Source organism: Leguminivora glycinivorella, chromosome 17, assembly GCF_023078275.1.
Source record: "Leguminivora glycinivorella isolate SPB_JAAS2020 chromosome 17, LegGlyc_1.1, whole genome shotgun sequence".
NCBI classification, from domain to species: domain Eukaryota; kingdom Metazoa; phylum Arthropoda; class Insecta; order Lepidoptera; family Tortricidae; genus Leguminivora; species Leguminivora glycinivorella.
In genome coordinates, this window is record NC_062987.1 from 16,815,445 (window position 1) to 16,835,679 (window position 20,235).

The 20,235-nt window shown below is 37.9% G+C and overlaps 1 protein-coding gene across 1 annotated transcript in view; it reads left to right on the forward strand.

Annotated features, from left to right (window-relative positions):
• The window catches only part of LOC125235619, a 67,612-nt gene extending 48,018 nt beyond the window's left edge, over window positions 1–19,594 (forward strand). Inside the window, exons 2-5 of the mRNA XM_048142217.1 lie at window positions 14,010–14,178; window positions 17,943–18,022; window positions 19,089–19,157; window positions 19,452–19,594. Of these exons, the coding sequence (XP_047998174.1) occupies window positions 14,010–14,178; window positions 17,943–18,022; window positions 19,089–19,157; window positions 19,452–19,594 (461 nt within the window). The remainder of the gene's footprint in view (window positions 1–14,009; window positions 14,179–17,942; window positions 18,023–19,088; window positions 19,158–19,451) is intronic.
• Window positions 19,595–20,235: the final 641 nt, after the last annotated feature.

Sequence of the window (20,235 nt, forward strand, 5' to 3'; positions counted from 1 at the left end):
AGGAATTAGAGGAAGAAAATTTGGAACTTGCTAAACAAATTACTAAACTGAAGAAAGCTTCGTCAGTCATACCACTTCATGACGAAACAAATCCTGAAACCAAAAGAAAGAAACAGAAAATTAATAATACCAAAATAAAGAGGCTCCTGGCTCGACTAAGTAATATAACAAAAGATTATCAAAAATTACAATTGGAACATAGAACACTAAAAAAAAGGGAGACCGTCACTCGTCAAATGCAACGATCTATTTCGTCAATGGAAAAAAAAATGCAAAATATTGAAACCAGCCTATCAGATCTAATTACTAAACATCACCTTCCTGTCTCAAATTCTGTAAATATTAATACTTTCACGCCCAAAACTACAGATACGTCCCCTTGGAAAAGCGGCGACCAATCAATTCTCGATGTGCTGAGCCGACCAACAGGAGAAAGGCAAGCAGACCAAAAACCAAAACTCTTAATACTTTCTGATCTACATGGAACTGAGTTATCACATATACTGTCCAAGATAAGAAAATCAGATTATGACATCTATACTGATGTGATCTACCATGGAACAACCGACCGTGTACTTAAGGATATCAACGAAAAAACAAAAACGTTTACAGACAAAGACTGTGTAGTATTAATGTGTGGTGGCAGTGATTTTAATTTTAACTCTAATTTCAGTAGTTATAAGCATACAGTAAAATATCTAGATGAAGCTGTAAAAACCCTTACACACTGTAAAGTTGTGATTTGTACTATACCATTAAGCGTAAAGTCACATGCTGAACCCTTTAACAACTTTGTAACTAAAATTAACACCGAAGTTCCACTTCTAAGTAAATATTCTCATGCATATGTCGCATGTGTTGGTGACAATTTAGTGTATCAGGATTTCAAACGAGATGGATGTAAATTAAACATTAAAGGAAAATACAAGGTTGCACTCTCGATCAATGCATGCTTAAAAGTAATAAACGAAAAAATGTACAATAGCCAATCTTTTTTATGAATAACGCAACATCTATCACATCTCACGTAAGTCCTACTTTTACTATTATGCACTTAAACATAAATAGATTGAGGAATAAATTGCTTAGTCTAGAGGCTTACCTTGAATGTGATTTAAAAATGTGTCCCAATGTTATTGCTATTACTGAAACGTGGCTTGAACCAAATGAATTCAAATCAATCAATCTACCGGGATACACCATCGCTACGGAAACCGCACGCAGTGAAAGTAGAGGAGGTGGAACTTTACTATTTGTTAGAAATGATATCGTGCAGCACTGTACCCCTATTGATGTATCAGAGTGTAACATTGAACGATGTTGTGAGATGTGTGGTGTGAATATCAATAACGGAAAGTCCAATATGCATATCTTCGCAATCTATAGATGTCCACAATCCAGTGTAAAAAAGTTTCTAGAAAACATTGACAAATTTCTATTACAGTTTGATAAGCATAATATAATGCTTTGTGGCGACTTCAACATAAACATGGCAGATAGTAAACTCCAGACCACAAAAGACCTACTACAGACCCTGCTCGTACATAACTTAAAGCCCACAATCACTGACCCAACGAGAAGTACAAGAAACACTGAAACGATAATCGATAATATTTTCACTGACAATCATCAGTACATAAAGGCTTTAGTTGAGCCATGTCCTTTTTCCGATCACGATTCACAGATAATATTTTTTAAACACAATACCGCTGAAAGAAGTGTTCAATATAAAGTAGTTACAAAGAGATTCTACAATAAACTAGCAAATATTCAATTTAGAAGTGCATTAGAGCAAATAGACTGGTGGCCACTGTTAACTAACAAGGACTATGAAACACAACTAAATATGTTTTATGACATCTTGCATGACCTAATAAATAAATATTACCCAGTTAAAACACGTAAAATTAGAATTAACAAAAAAAATTGGATAACCAAAGGAATTAAAATATGTTGTAGGAATAAAAGGAAAATGTATATTAACCTTAAACGTAAATCTGACCCTGAACTTCATTCTCACTTCAAGATGTACCAACGTATTCTTAAAAATGTGCTGACTACTGCAAAACGAAACTATGTCACAAAAACAATTGCAAAAGCAAGTAACAAATCAAAAGCTGTCTGGAAATTAATCAAGGAGAATACAGGCAAAGCGACTACGAATAACACCGGGTCTTGGAAAATAGAGCATGGTAATACAATTATAAGTGATCCTAAGTGTATAAGCAACTTATTTAATGAATATTTTCTTAATGTAGGGGAAAACCTGCATACTCCATATTTAAACCGCGATTTTAAAAGTTTCCTAAAAAGGAAATCTGTAGATAACACTAAATCCATGTTTCTAAAACCTATTATGGAATATGAGATCATTAAAGTCACCAAAAATTTAAAAAATAGCAATTCATGCGGACCAGATGATATACATACCTCTATACTAAAACACAATGTTGACATTCTCTGCATACCATTATGCCTTATATTCAATGAACATATAAAAATGGGAACATTCCCGAGTCAACTTAAGAATGCTAAGGTAGTTCCAGTACATAAGAAAGGTAGTACACAACAAATTAAGAACTACAGACCCATCTCATTGCTCCCAATTATCGCAAAAATATTTGAAAAATGCCTAGCAGATCGAATAGAAAAATATATGAACGACAATAATTATATATCCACAAGACAATTTGGATTCCTAAAAGGCAAAGACACAATCACAGCTATTACTAAACTAACGTCAGAGATAATGAGTCATCTTAACAGTGATATAAAATGTGCAGGAATATTCTGCGACTTAAGCAAAGCCTTTGATTGTGTCGATCATAAGATTTTGCTTTACAAACTCGAATATTATGGCATACGGGGTACAGTACTCAATTTGATATCTTCCTACCTGACTGGGCGTAAACAATTTGTTGAAATTAAGTGCTCAAGCCAAACAGAGAGTAACAATATATATAAATCTGATCAAGGCATAATAAAACGTGGTGTTCCGCAAGGATCAGTTCTGGGACCGCTACTATTCATTATATTTATTAATGATCTTCCTGAAAATATCTCCAATGGAACACCCTACATGTATGCTGACGACACCAGTCTGATTCTGGGTGCAGAGACTCACAAAGACCTGCAGAATATAACCACCCGCGGATGGGAGAATCTCTCAGAATGGTTCTCCGCAAATGGTCTGTCGCTCAATAATGATAAGTGCTGCTACATGATATTTAAACGCGCATTCAACTCAATGGACTGTTCTCTCAATCTGCCTTTTGCTAAATCGGATACAATCCGTTTTCTTGGTATCGAACTAGACCAACATTTAAGATGGCATGACCATATAAATTATATTGTAAAACGACTAGGAAGTGCATGTTATTCACTAAAATCGATGGCTAAAATTTGCGATAAACAAACTCTGAAAACTATATATTACTCATATGTAGAGAGTATAATCAGGTATGGTATCGAAGTGTGGGGCAGCAGTACAAATGCAAATAAAATTTTACTAATGCAAAAAAAATGTATACGCTTCATTGAAGGTTATTTCCCTGAAACGCATAGGGATCTTTTTATAAAAAATAACATACTCACAGTAACCGCATTGTATATATACCAAATCTGCTTATTTGTCCACAAAAATATAGGATCATACCAATTCAAAAAAGAATGTGAAAGATATCCGCTTCGTCGTAATTTAGATCTTATGCTACCCGAATCACGTTTTGCATATTATAAGAAAAGCATCAATCATATCGCAATTAAAATATATAATAATTAATGGAGACTAATATGTCGCTCGGTAATAGATACTTCTATAGGAACCCATTACCGACCCAAACAAATATTGCATGGATCGGTAATAGATTCTAATATATTCTATTACCGAGGGTTATCTGATCGTACCATCGGTAATAGGCATAAATTGGAGTATTATAAAATCTAATTCCGACCCATAAAAACAAAGTCATACAGATGTATTTTCATTACAAATCAAAATAAAATATTGCAACCTTATATTAAAACCAAGCTTACATAACTGGTAAGTAAGCATCAGACTTTATGTCAATGTTTAAAAAATTGACAAATTAACGGTTTTCATAGAAACTACGAAATCAGTCATGAAGTTTTTGCTAAAAATTAAGGTTTTGTTGAATAATTTTCATACCGCGTAAATAGTTCTTTGATAGCGTGAATAGATCAAGATTGAAACAACTGTAAGACATTATATAACTGATCACATATACTTAAAATAAAGCAAAAATAACTAATATCACTACTTTAACTATTACCGTGGTATACCACAGTAATAGAATCTACTCACGAAATGGCGCCTTTCACCGCTGTCTTTTAATTTCCACTTTAAACACATTTCCAGGCTAAACAATACGTAAAAAGTACTCAGAAGTCATGTAGAAAACTATAAATAATAATTTGAAATGCATAACTTTCACCTGTTTGCCATAATTATTACGTAAACTACTAAATGAGATTGGAGTTCACTTAGGTTTAGCGTCACACGTCAGTATGACACAACCTCTTCTCGCGGCCCCGTGGCAAAAACTGTCAAATAGCGAGCGTCTTCTTTCATTCACACTCTCTATCGCCTATATGTGCGTTAGTCGACTAAACAGGCTTCCTTTGTGTGAGTAACTTTTTTTAAGAAATTGGTCGGTTTGCCTATAAAATGCGTATTTGCAAATGCGGCGGTAATGGACGTCGATTTCGATACCCGCGTTGATAGCCGCCGTTACCTTATCTTGACATGAAAATTAAAGATTCCACTAATGTTAAAGAGTTCAGTAACAATTTGAAGACATATTTAATGGATAGACCTTACTATAACTTGGACGAATACTTTGGCAAAATATTTGATTGACATAGATAATTTTATTTTAATTTTTATTGTTTTAAACTATTGAATTGAATTAATGTGACAAATTGTATCAATTTTTGTATTGTAATTTTATCATATCTATATTCTAATTTTTATTCTTATTCATCATTTTATCGCATTGTTTTAAATTTTACACTATGAATTGTTTAATGTTATAATGTGAATTTTATTAATACCTTTTTGAGATGAATATTCCTACATACCTATTTGGTTTAGTTTAGCTTAAGATTCTATTGATACTGTGTATCCACTACTGCATGGATTTGTCCTTATTTGCAATAAAGATTTGAGTATTGAGTATTGAGTATAAATTGTGTAACACAAATTCTTTCTAAACACAGTTAGAACAAAAAAAATTGTACAATGAAATTAAATCCATCATTTACCAGAAAAGTAAATTAGGTTAGAACTGTGATCCCTACACACAACGCGCTGCTACCAGAAAAATAGGTTAGGTTAGGTTAGAACTGTGACCCTTAAACATATGTACTGCTATCAGAAAAGTAGGTTAGGTTAGGTTAGAACTGTGATGCCTTCAAAAAAGAATATTAATTCATGAAATGTTTTATACTGTTTGCTAGTTATATTATAATAATCGTATATCAATAGATAGTTATACCATATAACGGTTATTATAAATAAGTGTTATACGAAATAAAGATTATACAAAATAAAAGTAGATATTTTGTGGTTATACCAAATGTTAATTATGTCAAATGAGTGATTATAATTATCCTTTAAATATATACCAAATGTTATTATATCAAATGTTACTATACCAAAAAAAGTTATACCAATCATTACACACCCCTTTTTAATATCTATATTTTTGGTCAGACTGTATAGTGTATATAGGTATGTAATTTTTGGTTTTAGTAAGTAACCGTTTAGGGCGCTGGTCCCTTCTCCATACAATGAATGACATACATTTTCCTTTAATGCCAGCGGGTAAAAACGCATTTTATGGTGCATCTTGTGATGAAGATGATTTACCACCTATAGAACTACTGGAAACAGTGATAAACGCTTTTTTTGCGTTATACTTTCCTCGCTATAGTGAGCGGAAAAGTTTTGTGTTACACACAGGTGCAAATGTATTTTACTTCTCATGTGTTGAAAAATCTACACTCGGCGTTTAAATACAACTTTGCACCCTTGTTAACAAATAACTATTAAAAAGCTTTGTACATATAAGCGTGTAAAAATAAAAATAGACTAGTCTGAAAATTTAATATTTATTTGCCGCTCTTCAAATGCAAATATTTATGAATTCGCACTATTGTTCGAAATTCGGGCCTAGTGAATTTAAGGGGAAAAAAATCGTCAATTTTTATCCAGTTCGCCCGACAGTTGCATAGTTATGCATAATGCTTTGTACGTGAATATGTAATGCATTTCTTTTGTTCACACATTCACATTGTTGAACACAAAGACAATCCAATTGAAGAGTAAGACAGTCAGCAACCAAGCTGTGAATACAGATCCAATAATATGTATACACACTATAATGTACAGGCAATAAAGTTCTGTTTATTCGTGTTCTGTCGATTCGCCGCTCCGTTTTGCCGGACAAACAAACAGACACACACACTTTCCCGTTTATAATGCGGGCCGCTAGTGAACGATAAATTACAACTTCTATTCTAATCTTCAAGAACACCGCTAGGTACAGCGGGGCAATTACGACTAGGAGAATTTTTTGAACTCCATATACTCAAGCGCGGATCCAGCTTCGTGCCCAGGGGGGAGTCACGTGATAAAGGCCCAGGCCCTCCGGGGGGATCACGTGGTCTATTTGTATGGCCAGCCTGGGCTCCAGGGGGGTCATGACCCCCATGACCCCCCCCCCCTGGATCCGCGCATGCATATACTCCATAGGTACTTATTTTTTGAAGTGAATCTTCTACTCAGTGTGCAGTGTTGTCAACTCGAATTTTGAAAACATGCTAGACTAATGCCAGGAATATGAAAAAACTACGCCAATTTTTCTAGTGAAACTTGTCCGTATTTCATGAGTTTATGTTTGTTTTCAATAATTTGAGCAATTATTAACAATGTAAAATATTTAAAACAGTAAAAAGATGGAAGTAACTAAACGCAAAAACGTGACAGTCACTTGACAGAATGATTTTGAGTTTATGTTACGAAGTTTCACTTCTTCCGCGCGAAGGGACTCCGCGCACTATTTTTTTTTCATGTTTATCAATATTAAATAGAGTGTTCTGTGGTCATGGCGGTGTGGTATCTATTATATTCTATGTCTATGTATTCTAGGTAGTAGGTACTCACCAAACTCAACATTACGGCCCAGCCACGACATTGGTATTTGGTCTAAGCGCGACAGCGGTGTGCGGCGTTCATGCATTGGAGCGAGACACTGCGATGGGCCTTTTCATTCGCACGTATGGCTGCCGCTCACCGCTGTCGCGCTTAGACCAATGTTGTGTCTGGGCCGTGAAGCTCAGCTACAGCCGCTTCCCCTAGCTTCATTCATGGTAGGCACAAAGAGATCCGTTTCGTTAGAACTAAAAAGCGGAAATTCGTAATAAATTGAGTTAAAAAGAGGCTTCCGGGTGCATTAGCAAGACGGACGTTGATAGAAAACACCAATCAAACTTAAATAAAGTAGGTATTAAATATAGATGCGGACGGAGTGCCAAAAATATGTATACACGACTTTATTGCTTAGGCACTGGTCCCACCGCGAGCTAGTAAGCTATGAGCTATCGGCTATAAAAACGAACAAAAGATGATCACTCCGGTGTAAATAAAAGAGACACGGCGATGTTTATAGTTACTCGCCCAGCGGTGAACTATCAACATCGCCGTGTCTCTTTTATTTACACGGGAGTGCTTATCTTTTGTTTGTTTTTATAGCCGATAGCTCATAGCTTACTAGCTCGCGGTGGGACCAGTGCCTTACTTATCTTTTGTTCGTTTTTATAGCCGATAGCTCATAGCTTACTAGCTCGCGGTGGGACCAGTGCCGTATAGGTACTGGTTCTGAACCGTCGATGGCTACGCCCAGCCTATACTCTGTCAAACAAGTCTGTCAGTAAATAAGAACAAAGAAAACTATATGCATCCTTTTTCTTTAGGGTGCTAGAGAAAAGGATACCTATAGTTTTCTTTGTTCTTATTTACTGACGAATCAGCGAATCCATACAGAAAAGCGTAAATCCTGAAAGTACCTATGGCCTTTTTGGGCTTTTAACTAGATGGCGCTGTTTCGCAGCCTGGAAGTGGCCAAAATCATGTTTTCCCCAAATATTTCTGCGTGTTTTTATTTTTTATACGAACAAAATGACATATTTCTTTATTTGAAATATCATTATACCACGTCAATACACATTTTGAAAACGATACATTAAATTTGTAGACATCATGAATGTAGTTATGATAGTATTTAATAAAAAAAAATGGAGGTATACGATTCTTAATATGAAGATTGTAAATGTATCCTATATAAATAATTCTTATTGTTACTGATATTAAGTCCACCATTTGTACGTATTTTTATTAGTAAGAAAAATACAGTTTAAACTAGTGTTACATAATTACAAATCCATACTAATAAACAAATAAAATAATGTAATGAGAAAGTGTGTGTGTCTGTTTGTTTGTCCGTCTTTCACGGCAAAACGGAGCGACGAATTGTATACGACGATATGTAATGAACTATTCATAAGAGCTTATAACTAGGCCTACATGAATAAAGATATTTTGAATTGAATTGAATTGAATTGATTTTTTAAGTGGAGATAGTTGACGGGATAGAGAGGGACATAGGCTACTTTTTGTCACTTTCTACCCCCCCCCAATTCCCTAAAATAGGAGGTTTAAGTTTGTATGGAGCATTCCGCAATTTTCGAATTTAGCGCGAGCGAAGCCGCGGGCAAACGCTAGTTTTAAATAAGCAAGTAAGTAAGGCAGTTTCCGAAATTCAAGCCGCAACAAACTTTACTTCGTTAAAACCACCGTTACATTAGCTTCGTTTGGAAAGTTGCAACAACTCAGCCCGCGAGATAATATTAATTGTTACATTGTCATCAGTGAAGATACAGGGGTCCTATTACGTATACCTCCTTCAGTAGGGCAATCATGGTCGCGCGATAGATGATAAAACATCGGGCCGTCCCTATCGAACTTACATATAGTGCGATAGGGACGGCCTGCTATTTTATCATTTATCGCGCGACCATAATTGCCTGCGGACTACATAAAAATATATACATGAAGTATATAAAAATATATAAGGAATATGTAACATGAGGAACTGAAACATTTTAACCTAACTGTATTCCTGTTGGGCCTTTTTAGGGTTCCGTAGTCAACTAGGAACCCTTATAGTTTCGCCATGTCTGTCTGTCCGTCCGTCCGTCCATCCGTCCGCGGATAATCTCAGTGACCGTTAGCACTAGAAAGCTGAAATTTGGTACCATTATGTATTTTAATCACGCCGACAAAGTGGTAAATTAAAAAGTGGAAAAAGTGTAAAGTGGGGACTGGTTTTTTTTTCATTCCAACCCCAACGTGTGATATATTGTTGGATAGGTATTTAAAAATGAGTGATGAGTGCTGGGCCCTAAAGGTGATGGATGAAAAGAGATTGCATGTAACAGAGATGAGAATGTTAACATGAATGTGTGGCGTGACAAGGATGGATAAGATAAAGAATGAGTGAGAGGAAGCGTATAAGAGGAAGCCTGAAAGTTGCACCGATAGTAGAAAAAGTAAGAGCTAATCGTCTGGCATGGTATGGGCATGTGATGCGAAGGGATGAAAGTCATGTGACGAGAAAGGCATTGCGAATGAGTGTGGAAGGAAGTAACGGGAGAGGAAAACCGAGGAAAAGGTGGATGGATTGCGTGAGAGATGATATGAAGCGAAAGCAAGTGAATGATGAAATGACGGATGATAGGGAGGTATGGAAGCGGAAGACATGCTGCGCCGACCCCAAATGAATAGGATAAGGGCAGGCGAATGATGATGAGGTATTTAAAAATGATAAGGGTTTACTATAATCGTTTTTTGACAAAATTAATATTTTAGGAAATAATCGCTCCTAAAGGAAAAAAGTGCCCCCCCCCCCCCCCCCCCCCCCGACCCCCCTCCTCTAACTTTTGAACCAATACGTTTAAAAAGTATTAAAAAAATCACAAAAGTAGAACTTTATAAAGACTTTCTAGGAAAATTGTTTTGAACTTGATAGGTTCAATAGTTTTTGAGAAAATACGGAAAACTAACGGAACCCTACACCACTTTATTATACTGTGCCTACACTGAGCGTGGCCCGACACGCTCTTGGCCGGTTTGAACTCGAATCCTATATGGATTATTCATTTATCTTGTCCCTATGCGAATCACAATGTAAATTTGTGACTTGAGTGTGTGAAAACTCCTTTATTCAGAGCTTGTTGATTTAGGGCCCTAACAAAACAGTGATTTCAATATTATTCAGTGAATATCGTTGTCAAAAACCAAATGAAAGCTTTTGTACAAATATATGACGACAAATTGTATTGTTTTTTATAATATTAGCCGAAAATTGGCTGTGAGGAAAAGTTACGAGTAGGTCAATTAAGGTCAAAACGGATGTGTGTCCCATACGAGATAAGTTTATCTGGCCTTTCTATTTACTTATTCATAAACGTACAGTTCTAAAGATATCAAGCAGATAAAGTTTGTTTGTCCCTTTCCGACGTAGATATTATTGTCCACAAAACGTAAACTCGCGCAACCTAATGAAATTTTAAATAAAATCCTGTAAGAATATTTAAAAAAATCAAGTACTTAAAAACAATATTTCACTTTAAACATAATCTAACACATGTTACATTTTGGCGGATCTTCGTTAGTGAGTAGGTATTTTACGATATTAATTTATCACGCAGGATTTACTTATTATGTCACTTATCATTCATTTATATTTTTAAACTAGTGCTGTGGCAGAGTCTGTCATTTCGATTCAAATGACATTTCAGTAAGTTGATAGAAATCGTATATTTGTTTAAGCGCCTCCTTGTACATAGGGCCTAATCGATTCAACCAATTCGAAATTAATCGTTAGATTTGGCAAACGATACGTCTTAGCCAAATCGCAACATACTTCAAAACAAATGTGTCAAAAATGTGAAATTACAGATCTGGGACAATAGTGTAGTGTTTTCGGCGACGGAACGACCAACCTCCGTGCTGCTCGCGTGCTGGCACTGCTGGCAGCCTGGCCGGTATGGATGCCACTGCCAGCGCGCGTCTTTTATTTATGTACATTTCAGTAGGTTACGAAATGTCAACAAGGCAAGGTGTTATAGTTTTGCACATCAGGCAGGCAAGCATGGTCGCGCGATAAATGATAAATCACGAAGCCGTCACTATCGCACTATCAGTAAGTGCGATACTTCCGGCCTGGCCCCGTAGCCGAATGGCATTTCTCCGACGCCAAACGAAAGCGATACGCCGCTGGCTCTGTCGCGCCAATACGCAAGCGCGATAGAGATAGATATCTACTAGCGCTTCGTTTCGTGAGCGTTTCGTGAGCGATTGTGCCATTCGGCTAGCCACCCTGATGTTTTATCATTCATCGTGCGACCATGCTTGCCGGCCAGGGGGCCGATTTTTGAGTCTCACTGTCACTAAAATACCGGTTGAAAACGGTGAATTGCCTACAATTTTCTGAATTCGAACGCCGTGAGATTAAAAAATCGGCCTCCAGATTGTAATTATTATGTGTAAATAGCCTGTTCTTTTGTATATATCCATGTAAATAATTGTGTAATGTGCTAACCTGTGTGCCTGTGTAAATAAACTGTATAATTTCGTCATCCGCGGCCCGATTTGTTACAAGTGTGATAGAAAAGGACAAACGAATTTTGTCGGCTTGATAATTTAGAGTACGTTTATGAATAAGGGGGTTACTATTTAACTGTCATCGGTTGTTTTTATGAGTTACATTTGCTGCTTGCTACTTGAGTTAAGTGGCTTGGAAGAGCGACAGAGATATAACAATATTATCGTAAGCGTTTGTGCATTTGGCTATGTACCTAGTTGTTGTTGTGATACACACTCGCACCCTGTATGTTTTTTCCAAAATCTATAAATGGCATTTTTCATCAATTTGAAAGCGATGGATGGTCTCCTTAGACCATTTTCACGTAGGTCTACGGGATCTCATAGCTGCCCTTACTGACCCGCTATCAAAATACACCCTGTATATGATTACGCGCCATGTTGCGGCATTTATTAGAACTATTTTCTTCATACTAAACTGAACTGTCACCCCATACATCAGAACAACAGCGCCCTCCTGACAAAGATCATTTCGTCACTACTTTAAAAAATCTCGTATCTCATGCTTCTCCTCAAAGTTAAAAAGCAGTGAGTCTATATGAATTCTATACATACTTACTACAATTTTCTTTTCATTGAAAGAAGAGATGCAAGTTTTTTTCAAAGTAGTGACGATATATTTCTGGTCATGCTTTAATTGATGAACCCTGTACTAACATACATACAAACATACTATCACGCCTGTATCCCATGAAGGGGTAAGCAGAGCACATGAAACTTCTCAAGTTTCAGTGCCTCTCTTGGCAAATAAGGGGCTGAAAGAAAACGAAACTGTGACATTCTAAAACGTCAATAATTCAGCTTTCAAACAAAAAAAAACGAAATCTAAATTGGTTCATCCGTTCGAAAGCTACGATGCCACAGAAAGACACGTCAAAATTTAATAATTTGTAACACCCCGTCGTTTTTGCGTCGGGGGTTAAAAAAAACTCGCACTTAAAGTCCGTTACCGGGTTGAGTCACAATTTCACAATTTTCCGGAACACGGACTTTCCATGGCACAGTTTGTAAGGGCGTGACAACAACTGCCCCTTAATGGCAATCCATTTGGTAATGGTATCTCTAGAGACGTGTTTTATATAACACTAAGCACAGAAACCCTTCTCACAAATTACAGTATGGTGAACTTTAATTAAATTTAATAATTGTAGTTTCGTATGCTTTTAAATATTAAAATCACGTAAATGCGCATGATTCGTTTGAGAATTTGAATAGGGATTTGAAATCATTAGTAAAGCTGTATTTAAATATGTGATTTTGTAGATTAAATTTTGTTTTAGGCCTTAGTAGGTATATTTAATTCGATAGAACTTTGAATGATATAACGCTATTCGCGTATTATAACGACATCTAGCTCAAACTTCAGAACGACGTGAATAACGTCTTACCCAAATAATAAAAACGTCTGAATACGTTTTTATAACCTTTCTAATAGTTCTGTTACATAAAATCTACTGCCAATAAGTCATGACATTTTCTGTAGGTACGTCACTGTGCCATAGGTCACAAGATGTCGGCACATAGGTGACGGCATGGCATCAGTGGCGCCCTATCATGACCGATTTATCATATCATGCGTCACTTTCGCACTTACCTACTTTTTAGAACGTGACAGACATGTTGACAAATGATAGACAGTCGTCCATTTTAGCCCTGCGGAGTAAGTACGATATTATAACCTCCTGAGTTCAGGCAAGCCCAGGCAAGTATGGTCGCGTGATAAACGATAAAACGTCAGGTGCCGTAGCCGAATGGCGTTTCTGCGACGCGAAACGAAAACGAAACGCCGCGAAAGGTAGCTTGGCTCTTTCACGCCAATACGCAAGAGCGATAGAGATAGATATCTACAAGCGTTTCGTTTCGTGAGCGTTTGTGCCATTCGGCTACGTATACCCACAATTTGTAATTGCGAATAGGATGGCCTGAGATTTTATCGTTTATCACGCGATCATGCTTACCTGCCGGCGTATTATGCTTCCAATTTTATCACTTATCCACGTGGATGAAGCATCCGTCACTCTTTGGCAAGCATGTCAGTGTGAGAGTGACAGATGTCTTATCCACGTGGATAAGTGATCGAATTGGAAGCATGATAGTATCATATGTAGCGTATTACGCCGGCTGGAAAGGTTTGTTTTGTTTTTTTTTGGAATCATTTGTTATTCAATAAAAGCTGAGAATTTTGTTGTGTGTACAAACATTTGTACGTTATGAATTTATGACGTAGCAATTTCTACCATCCACTCATTGATATCCTCTTCAGCAGGGCTAATCTCCGCGGAGATCCAGAACCTGGACCTGCTGCGGCTACTGATGGAGCGGCCCATGCTCAGCGGACACAATCGGTTCGACCGGGGACCTTCCATCGAAGATCGAGTTGACCAGCTCTGGCATCGGAAATATGGGGAGGACAACAGATATAGTGACTTCAGGTGAGTCTTCTTCTTCTTCCTCGTTCCCTCAATGCCGAGGATCGCGACCAGAAGTAGCGTGTTAGGAGTACAGTTCAGACAAACCTCTTCACCTAAGAAGATCTTCATCTTCAGTCACAATCCATAAGTAAATAGTAGGTACTTCTCCTGATGGAGTGCCCCTTGCTCAGTGAACACAATCGGTTCGACCGAGGACCCTCCATCGAAGATCGGCTTGACCAGCTTTGGCACTGGAAATATGGGGAGGACAACAGATATAGTGACTTCAGGTGAGTCTTCTTCTTCCTCGTTTCCTCAATGCTGTGGATCGCGACCAGAAGTAGCGTGTCTGCACTGAATACGGTCATGAGCCATGTGGACTGCACAGTTAAGTGAGTACAGTTCAGACAAACCTCTTCATATGGTAATTCTCCAGATGGAGCGACCCATGCTTAGCCTGGGGTGAGCCGCTATGAGGAGTAAAATCAAACACGTTACGTCGTTATGTGAAGCTGTTGATAGTATTTTCACGTATCGTATTTCGAAATTGAAACTGATCCTCCTAACGGTGGACATTCAAATGAACCTGGCTACTAAAAGTGCAACAACCTGCACGGGAAGCATGGTCGCGCGATAGACGATAAAAATATCAGGCCGTCCCTATTGCACTTACAAATAGTGCGATAGGGACGGCCTGCTATTTTATCGTCTATCGCGCACTGAGAGAAAATACAACCAGTTTTCATGTTCGTTCAACAAGTTTTTTGGTTAAAATAGCGCCTACGTGCTCTTTGGTTCAAACAACAAGCTACTTGTCATTTGAATCGGCAATATATTTGAATCAACAAGTCGATTTTATAAAAACAACCTGACACATATTGTTTTAAACATACGTTTGGCTGATCCAAATGGATAAACCGCAACAAGTCGAACTTGTTAAATTCACAATGCAAATTTCTCTCAATGGGCGACCATGCTTCCCGTGCTGGCAACCGTACTGTCTTCTACAATATGTCACGGTTCTAATCACATACGCCATGCGACAAATAAATAAAATCGCCTATTTTCACATTCAAATTTGCGGCATTAATCTGTATAATGTAATTAATGTACTCCAAGGCTATCTTGGTCTACAAAGCTCGGTGACCCCTGACCGGCCCGATTTTCTTTATTATTTATAGACTTAGATAATAATAACTCAAACATTTTGTATACCTACTTTCTTCACAAAGTGTAAACTAAAATATACAATTCGGGCATTGGCCCACGTTTTCCTCGAACTTTTTCGGTATAAATTGCTTCTAAAGATATGACTTTACTTTAAGAGCTTTGAATGATTCCCGGTTATTTTCGCACTTACAAATAGTGCGATAGGGACGGCCTGATGTTTTATCATTTATCGCGCGACCATAATTGCCTGCCTGGATTACATTTTTGAATTTTGTCAAGCTCCCGATATTTCCACACAGTTACATGCATCGTGGTCACGGAAAACTGGCAGGCCGTCCTTTTTTCACTATTTGTAAGTGCGATAATGACGTTTTAACGGCCTGAACATGGCCTGAATGACGTTTCATCGTTTATAACGCGACCATGCATAGACATAGACATAGAAAATTTTTATTCAACATCACATGAAAATGTTACAAACAATGAAGTATGCTTGCCTGCGAAGCTATAGATCGCGCGCTGTCTACCCAACTTTGACATCCACCCGCCTTCTTCAGTTTTTTGTGAGAATTCGAAATATTGGGAGACAAAAAGGAAGTAGTCCATATAGAGGTAAACTGGTGTCAACTAAGCCCGTGGGCTGAGTACACCCCGTGACAAATTAATGGGCCGAGTATCCCCCGACAAAATAAAAGGTGTCAACTGATCCCACGGGCTGAGTCGTGTGTGGGCCGAGTTGCCCACGAAGGGAAAAGGGGAGGCTTAATCACGGTCTGTATCCCAGTCAATATAAGTCTAATGAGTAGGTAACTTTACCTTGTATAATGTAGGTACATACTATGCATGCTATCACTTAAAGGGCGGTTACTGTTCACAGCGAGATCATGAATTCATGATGAAGATATTAACGACATAAAGCTTATATTAAAAGACATGAATATGCTATTTAGTCGCGGGGGGGCTGTTATCACATACTAATATTTCGGGGAACAATCACCTCGTAGGCGGTGTAGGCGTTTTTGTTTTGGAAATAGGCGTCAAATTAAAACGTACTACACTACAGAACTTCGAATTTTGCTTGCTTGCTTTAAAAAAAATGCGTTATCAATAAAATATCAGGCCGTCCCTATCGCACTTACAAATGGGTGCGCCAAAGTTCATATAAAATTTTTATATAGATTATTGGTAGTCCGAAAATGTTTCTCATACAATTTTACATTATAACGATCATTATTTATAACAATTTTATGTTAATAACTATCGTAACTTCGAATGACTTATGTTCATAATGTCATTCATCATAAATACGTTTTATACTAATGTTTATGTTTATATACTTATTGATCATAACGATTGCGAGTAATATAATTTATCGTTATATTATTTTTAACAGAACAGACATCACATGTGACAGTCCAGTTAGGTGCGACGACGAGCGTAGCGAGAATTTTAAATGTAAATTGTATATGTCACTGTAAAAGCTTCAAGCGCGCTTCTATAAATGGCACAAGTTTTTCATAGAACTTCCCCAAATCTTTTTAAATAATTTTATGATGAATGATTTTCTTAAACACAAAATTATGAATGTTATTAAATATTTGTATAGAATTTATGATTAAAAAATTTCGACTAAATGATTATTATGAACAGTGATAGTAGTACTATTGATAATAATGAAACAAAATTATGATAAGTAACATTCGGAGCAAAATCGTGCGATAGGGACGGCCTGCTAATTTATCGTCTATCGCGCGACCATGCTTCCCGTGCTGGTCTCTGGTGACCTGCCAACCTAGGCGAATGTCAACCGTTGACGCTGGATGGCGATCCTGACTCTGTCGCGGCAATATGAAAGAGAGAATAGAAAAGAGAGATATATACCCACGTTAACGATATTATCGTATTCATTATAAAAATAACCCTCGCTACGCATCCTCACAAAGCTTTTGTGGAAACGCGGTCTTAATCCAACTTTAGATTTGTATTTAAGACTTGCACTTAACACTTGCACCAACGAAAATGGAGGGTTAACCCATAGGTATATCGATTCAATAATTTTGTTGACAGCACACAGAGACGACGTAAGACGTCACAGAGAGTCTAAACCATAAAACTTCACTACACTATAATTCTGCATTTAAACTACAATTGCACAGAATAGCTAGAATACCTTCATGTTTAATTAAACGTAATAAAATAACACTAATAACCGTTCACCGAGGTGCCATTCTATTTACGATCCATAATAATGGACACCAAAATATACTATCCAGTTCCAGAAAAAATATAATAAAAATATTAGGTGTGATATCCTCTGTATTTTTGCCCGTGTGGTGACGGGTTAAGAATTTCACCACCCCTTTTCTTCCCGTGGGTGTCGTAGAAGGCGACTGTGGGATATGGGTTAAATTGTGGCGTAGGCGAGAGGCTGGCAACCTGTCACTACAATGTCACAATTTCGTTTTCTTTCAACCCCTTATTTGCCAAGAGTGGCACTAAAACGAGTAGTTTCATGTGCTCTGCCTACCCCTTCATGGGATACAGGCGTGATTGTATGATGATGATGATGATCCTTTGTGTCTTTATTTAACTAATGTATGGTTTCTCTTCAACAGCGGCACATCAACGAAGCGGTCAGCGGTAGCCACGGCGCTGAACGCCGGCCGTCCGCGCCGGCAGCCCGCGCCTGCCCTCGGTAAGGCATTCTCGCCTTTTACCGGTGTCGGTAAGCAACGCCGAGATTAGGCTTGCATGGCTTGTAGTTACACCCAGCCGGCGTACTGTCATACTGTGCTTCCAATTTTATCACTTATCCACGTGGATAAGACATCTGTCACTCTCACAAGTCTCACAATGTCATACTTGCCAAAGCGTGACGGATACTTTATACACATCGATAAGTGATAAAATTGGAAGCATAATACGCCGGAAGTAAGCTTATTTAGAGTAGATACAGTCAACAACACAGCTGTGAATACAGACAAAGAGCCAAAAATATGTATAAAGAACTTTATTGCCCGTACATTACGGTGTGTATACATATTTTTGGCACTTCGTCTGTATTCACAGCCGTGTTGTTGACTGTACCTATTTCACACGCAAGTTAGAATGTCTCTTTATAATTCAACATAGAAAAACGCTCATACTAAACGTTCTACTACAATTTGGCAAGCAATGAGACCGAACGGTCACAGCGCAGATTTCGCTTGTGCTTGGTAGGGCCTTTACGCCTTTTACCATCATTGGTAAGCAACACCGAGCTCATGGCATGCGTGGCTTGTAGTTTCTCCTGTAAGGCACCGACATCCTAAGGGTTTCCTTTTCGACCATCGGAGTATGCATACCAAATACATCTTATAATAATTCCTACATCAATAACTACAGGCCTAAGCACGGGGTTGCATAAAAGCTTGTTGTTTTTAGCGCTTTTTGCACTGCGTAACGCTTTCACACTGTTATATCGCACTAGCTAGACTCATGTTACATAATATAAACAGTTTAGTTTTTATATGTATTTTATCAAAAAATGACAGAACATACATTTTTCATAGCTTTTATAATTAGTTAAAAACTAGACTTAGTAAAGGTAGCTGACCCATTTGTTTTTGAGCGTCGGAGTACCTTTTATAAATTCCTGCATCAATAAAGACCTACCTTGTTGCATAACTTGTTGTCTATAGCGCTTTTTCACATACCGACACTCACATTAAAACTAGAATCTAGAAGTAGTATGGTAGCTGACCCGTTTGTTTTCCACATAGAACTGGCACTGAACACGGAAACACGGATGCTGAACGGACGGCCGCGCCGGCAGCCCTCGCCCGGGCTTGGTAAGGCCATCACGCCTTTTCGAGCCTAGGAGTAACTTTTGTAAATTCCTGAATCACGAGCACAGACCTAGCGTGTTGCATAGCTTGTTATTGATAGCGCTTTTTGCACTGCGCAACGCTTTGAGACAATTATATCGCACTAAACGCGCGTTGAGTATATAAAAGGATTTAGTTTTTTACGGATTGTTAACAAACATCATACAGCAGAACAGACATTTTGCATGGCTTTTGAAACTAGCTTAAAACTAGAATTTAGAAGTAGTATGGTAGCTGACCCGTTTGTTTTCCACATAGCACTGGCACTGAACACGGAAACACGGCCGCTGAACGGACGGCCGCGCCGGCAGCCCGCGCCGGGGCTCGGTAAGGCCATCACGCCTTTTGCGGGCGTCGGTAAGCACGACACAACCCTGGCTTGCACGGCTTCACTTGCATGAATGTGCCGTCCTGTGGACGTAGTATGGTCGGTTTTTGTCAATTGTCACTTTCGCGCTTATATATACTTGTTAGTGACAGACATGGTGACAAATGATAGACAGCCGTCAATCTTAGCCCTGCTCAAGCAAAACCATTACAAAGTTAGCATCAAAAGTGATGGATGGACAATGCTTCAGAAGTGTCTACTATTTTGTAACGTCTAAAATGAGATGTGGTTTAAAACTGAAATAATTTACACATATAAAAGAAAAAGTGACCGAGGCCTTAGGTTGGATTCGAACCAGCAAACTCTGCAATCTCGGCAGATGCCTGTCCCTCTCGGCCACCCAGGTCACAGTTGCTTAGATCGAAACTATGTCCCATATGAGTAATTTACTATACAATGTTGTGGAAATGTGGTGGTGTGTGGAGAATGACATTTCTGACCGCAAACTGTATAGATTTAGGTACATATCTATATTTAAAAAAGTTATTCTGCATGTCAGATACTATTAGTGCGTTACATCCACTACTATTGATGCTGACTGTACCACATTGTCATTTAACCACTTGTATGCTTAGCCACAGATCCGCGAGGGAATATAAATATAATAAATATTTCAATAAATTATCAAAATTGACGTTCTGTATACGAGGGTTC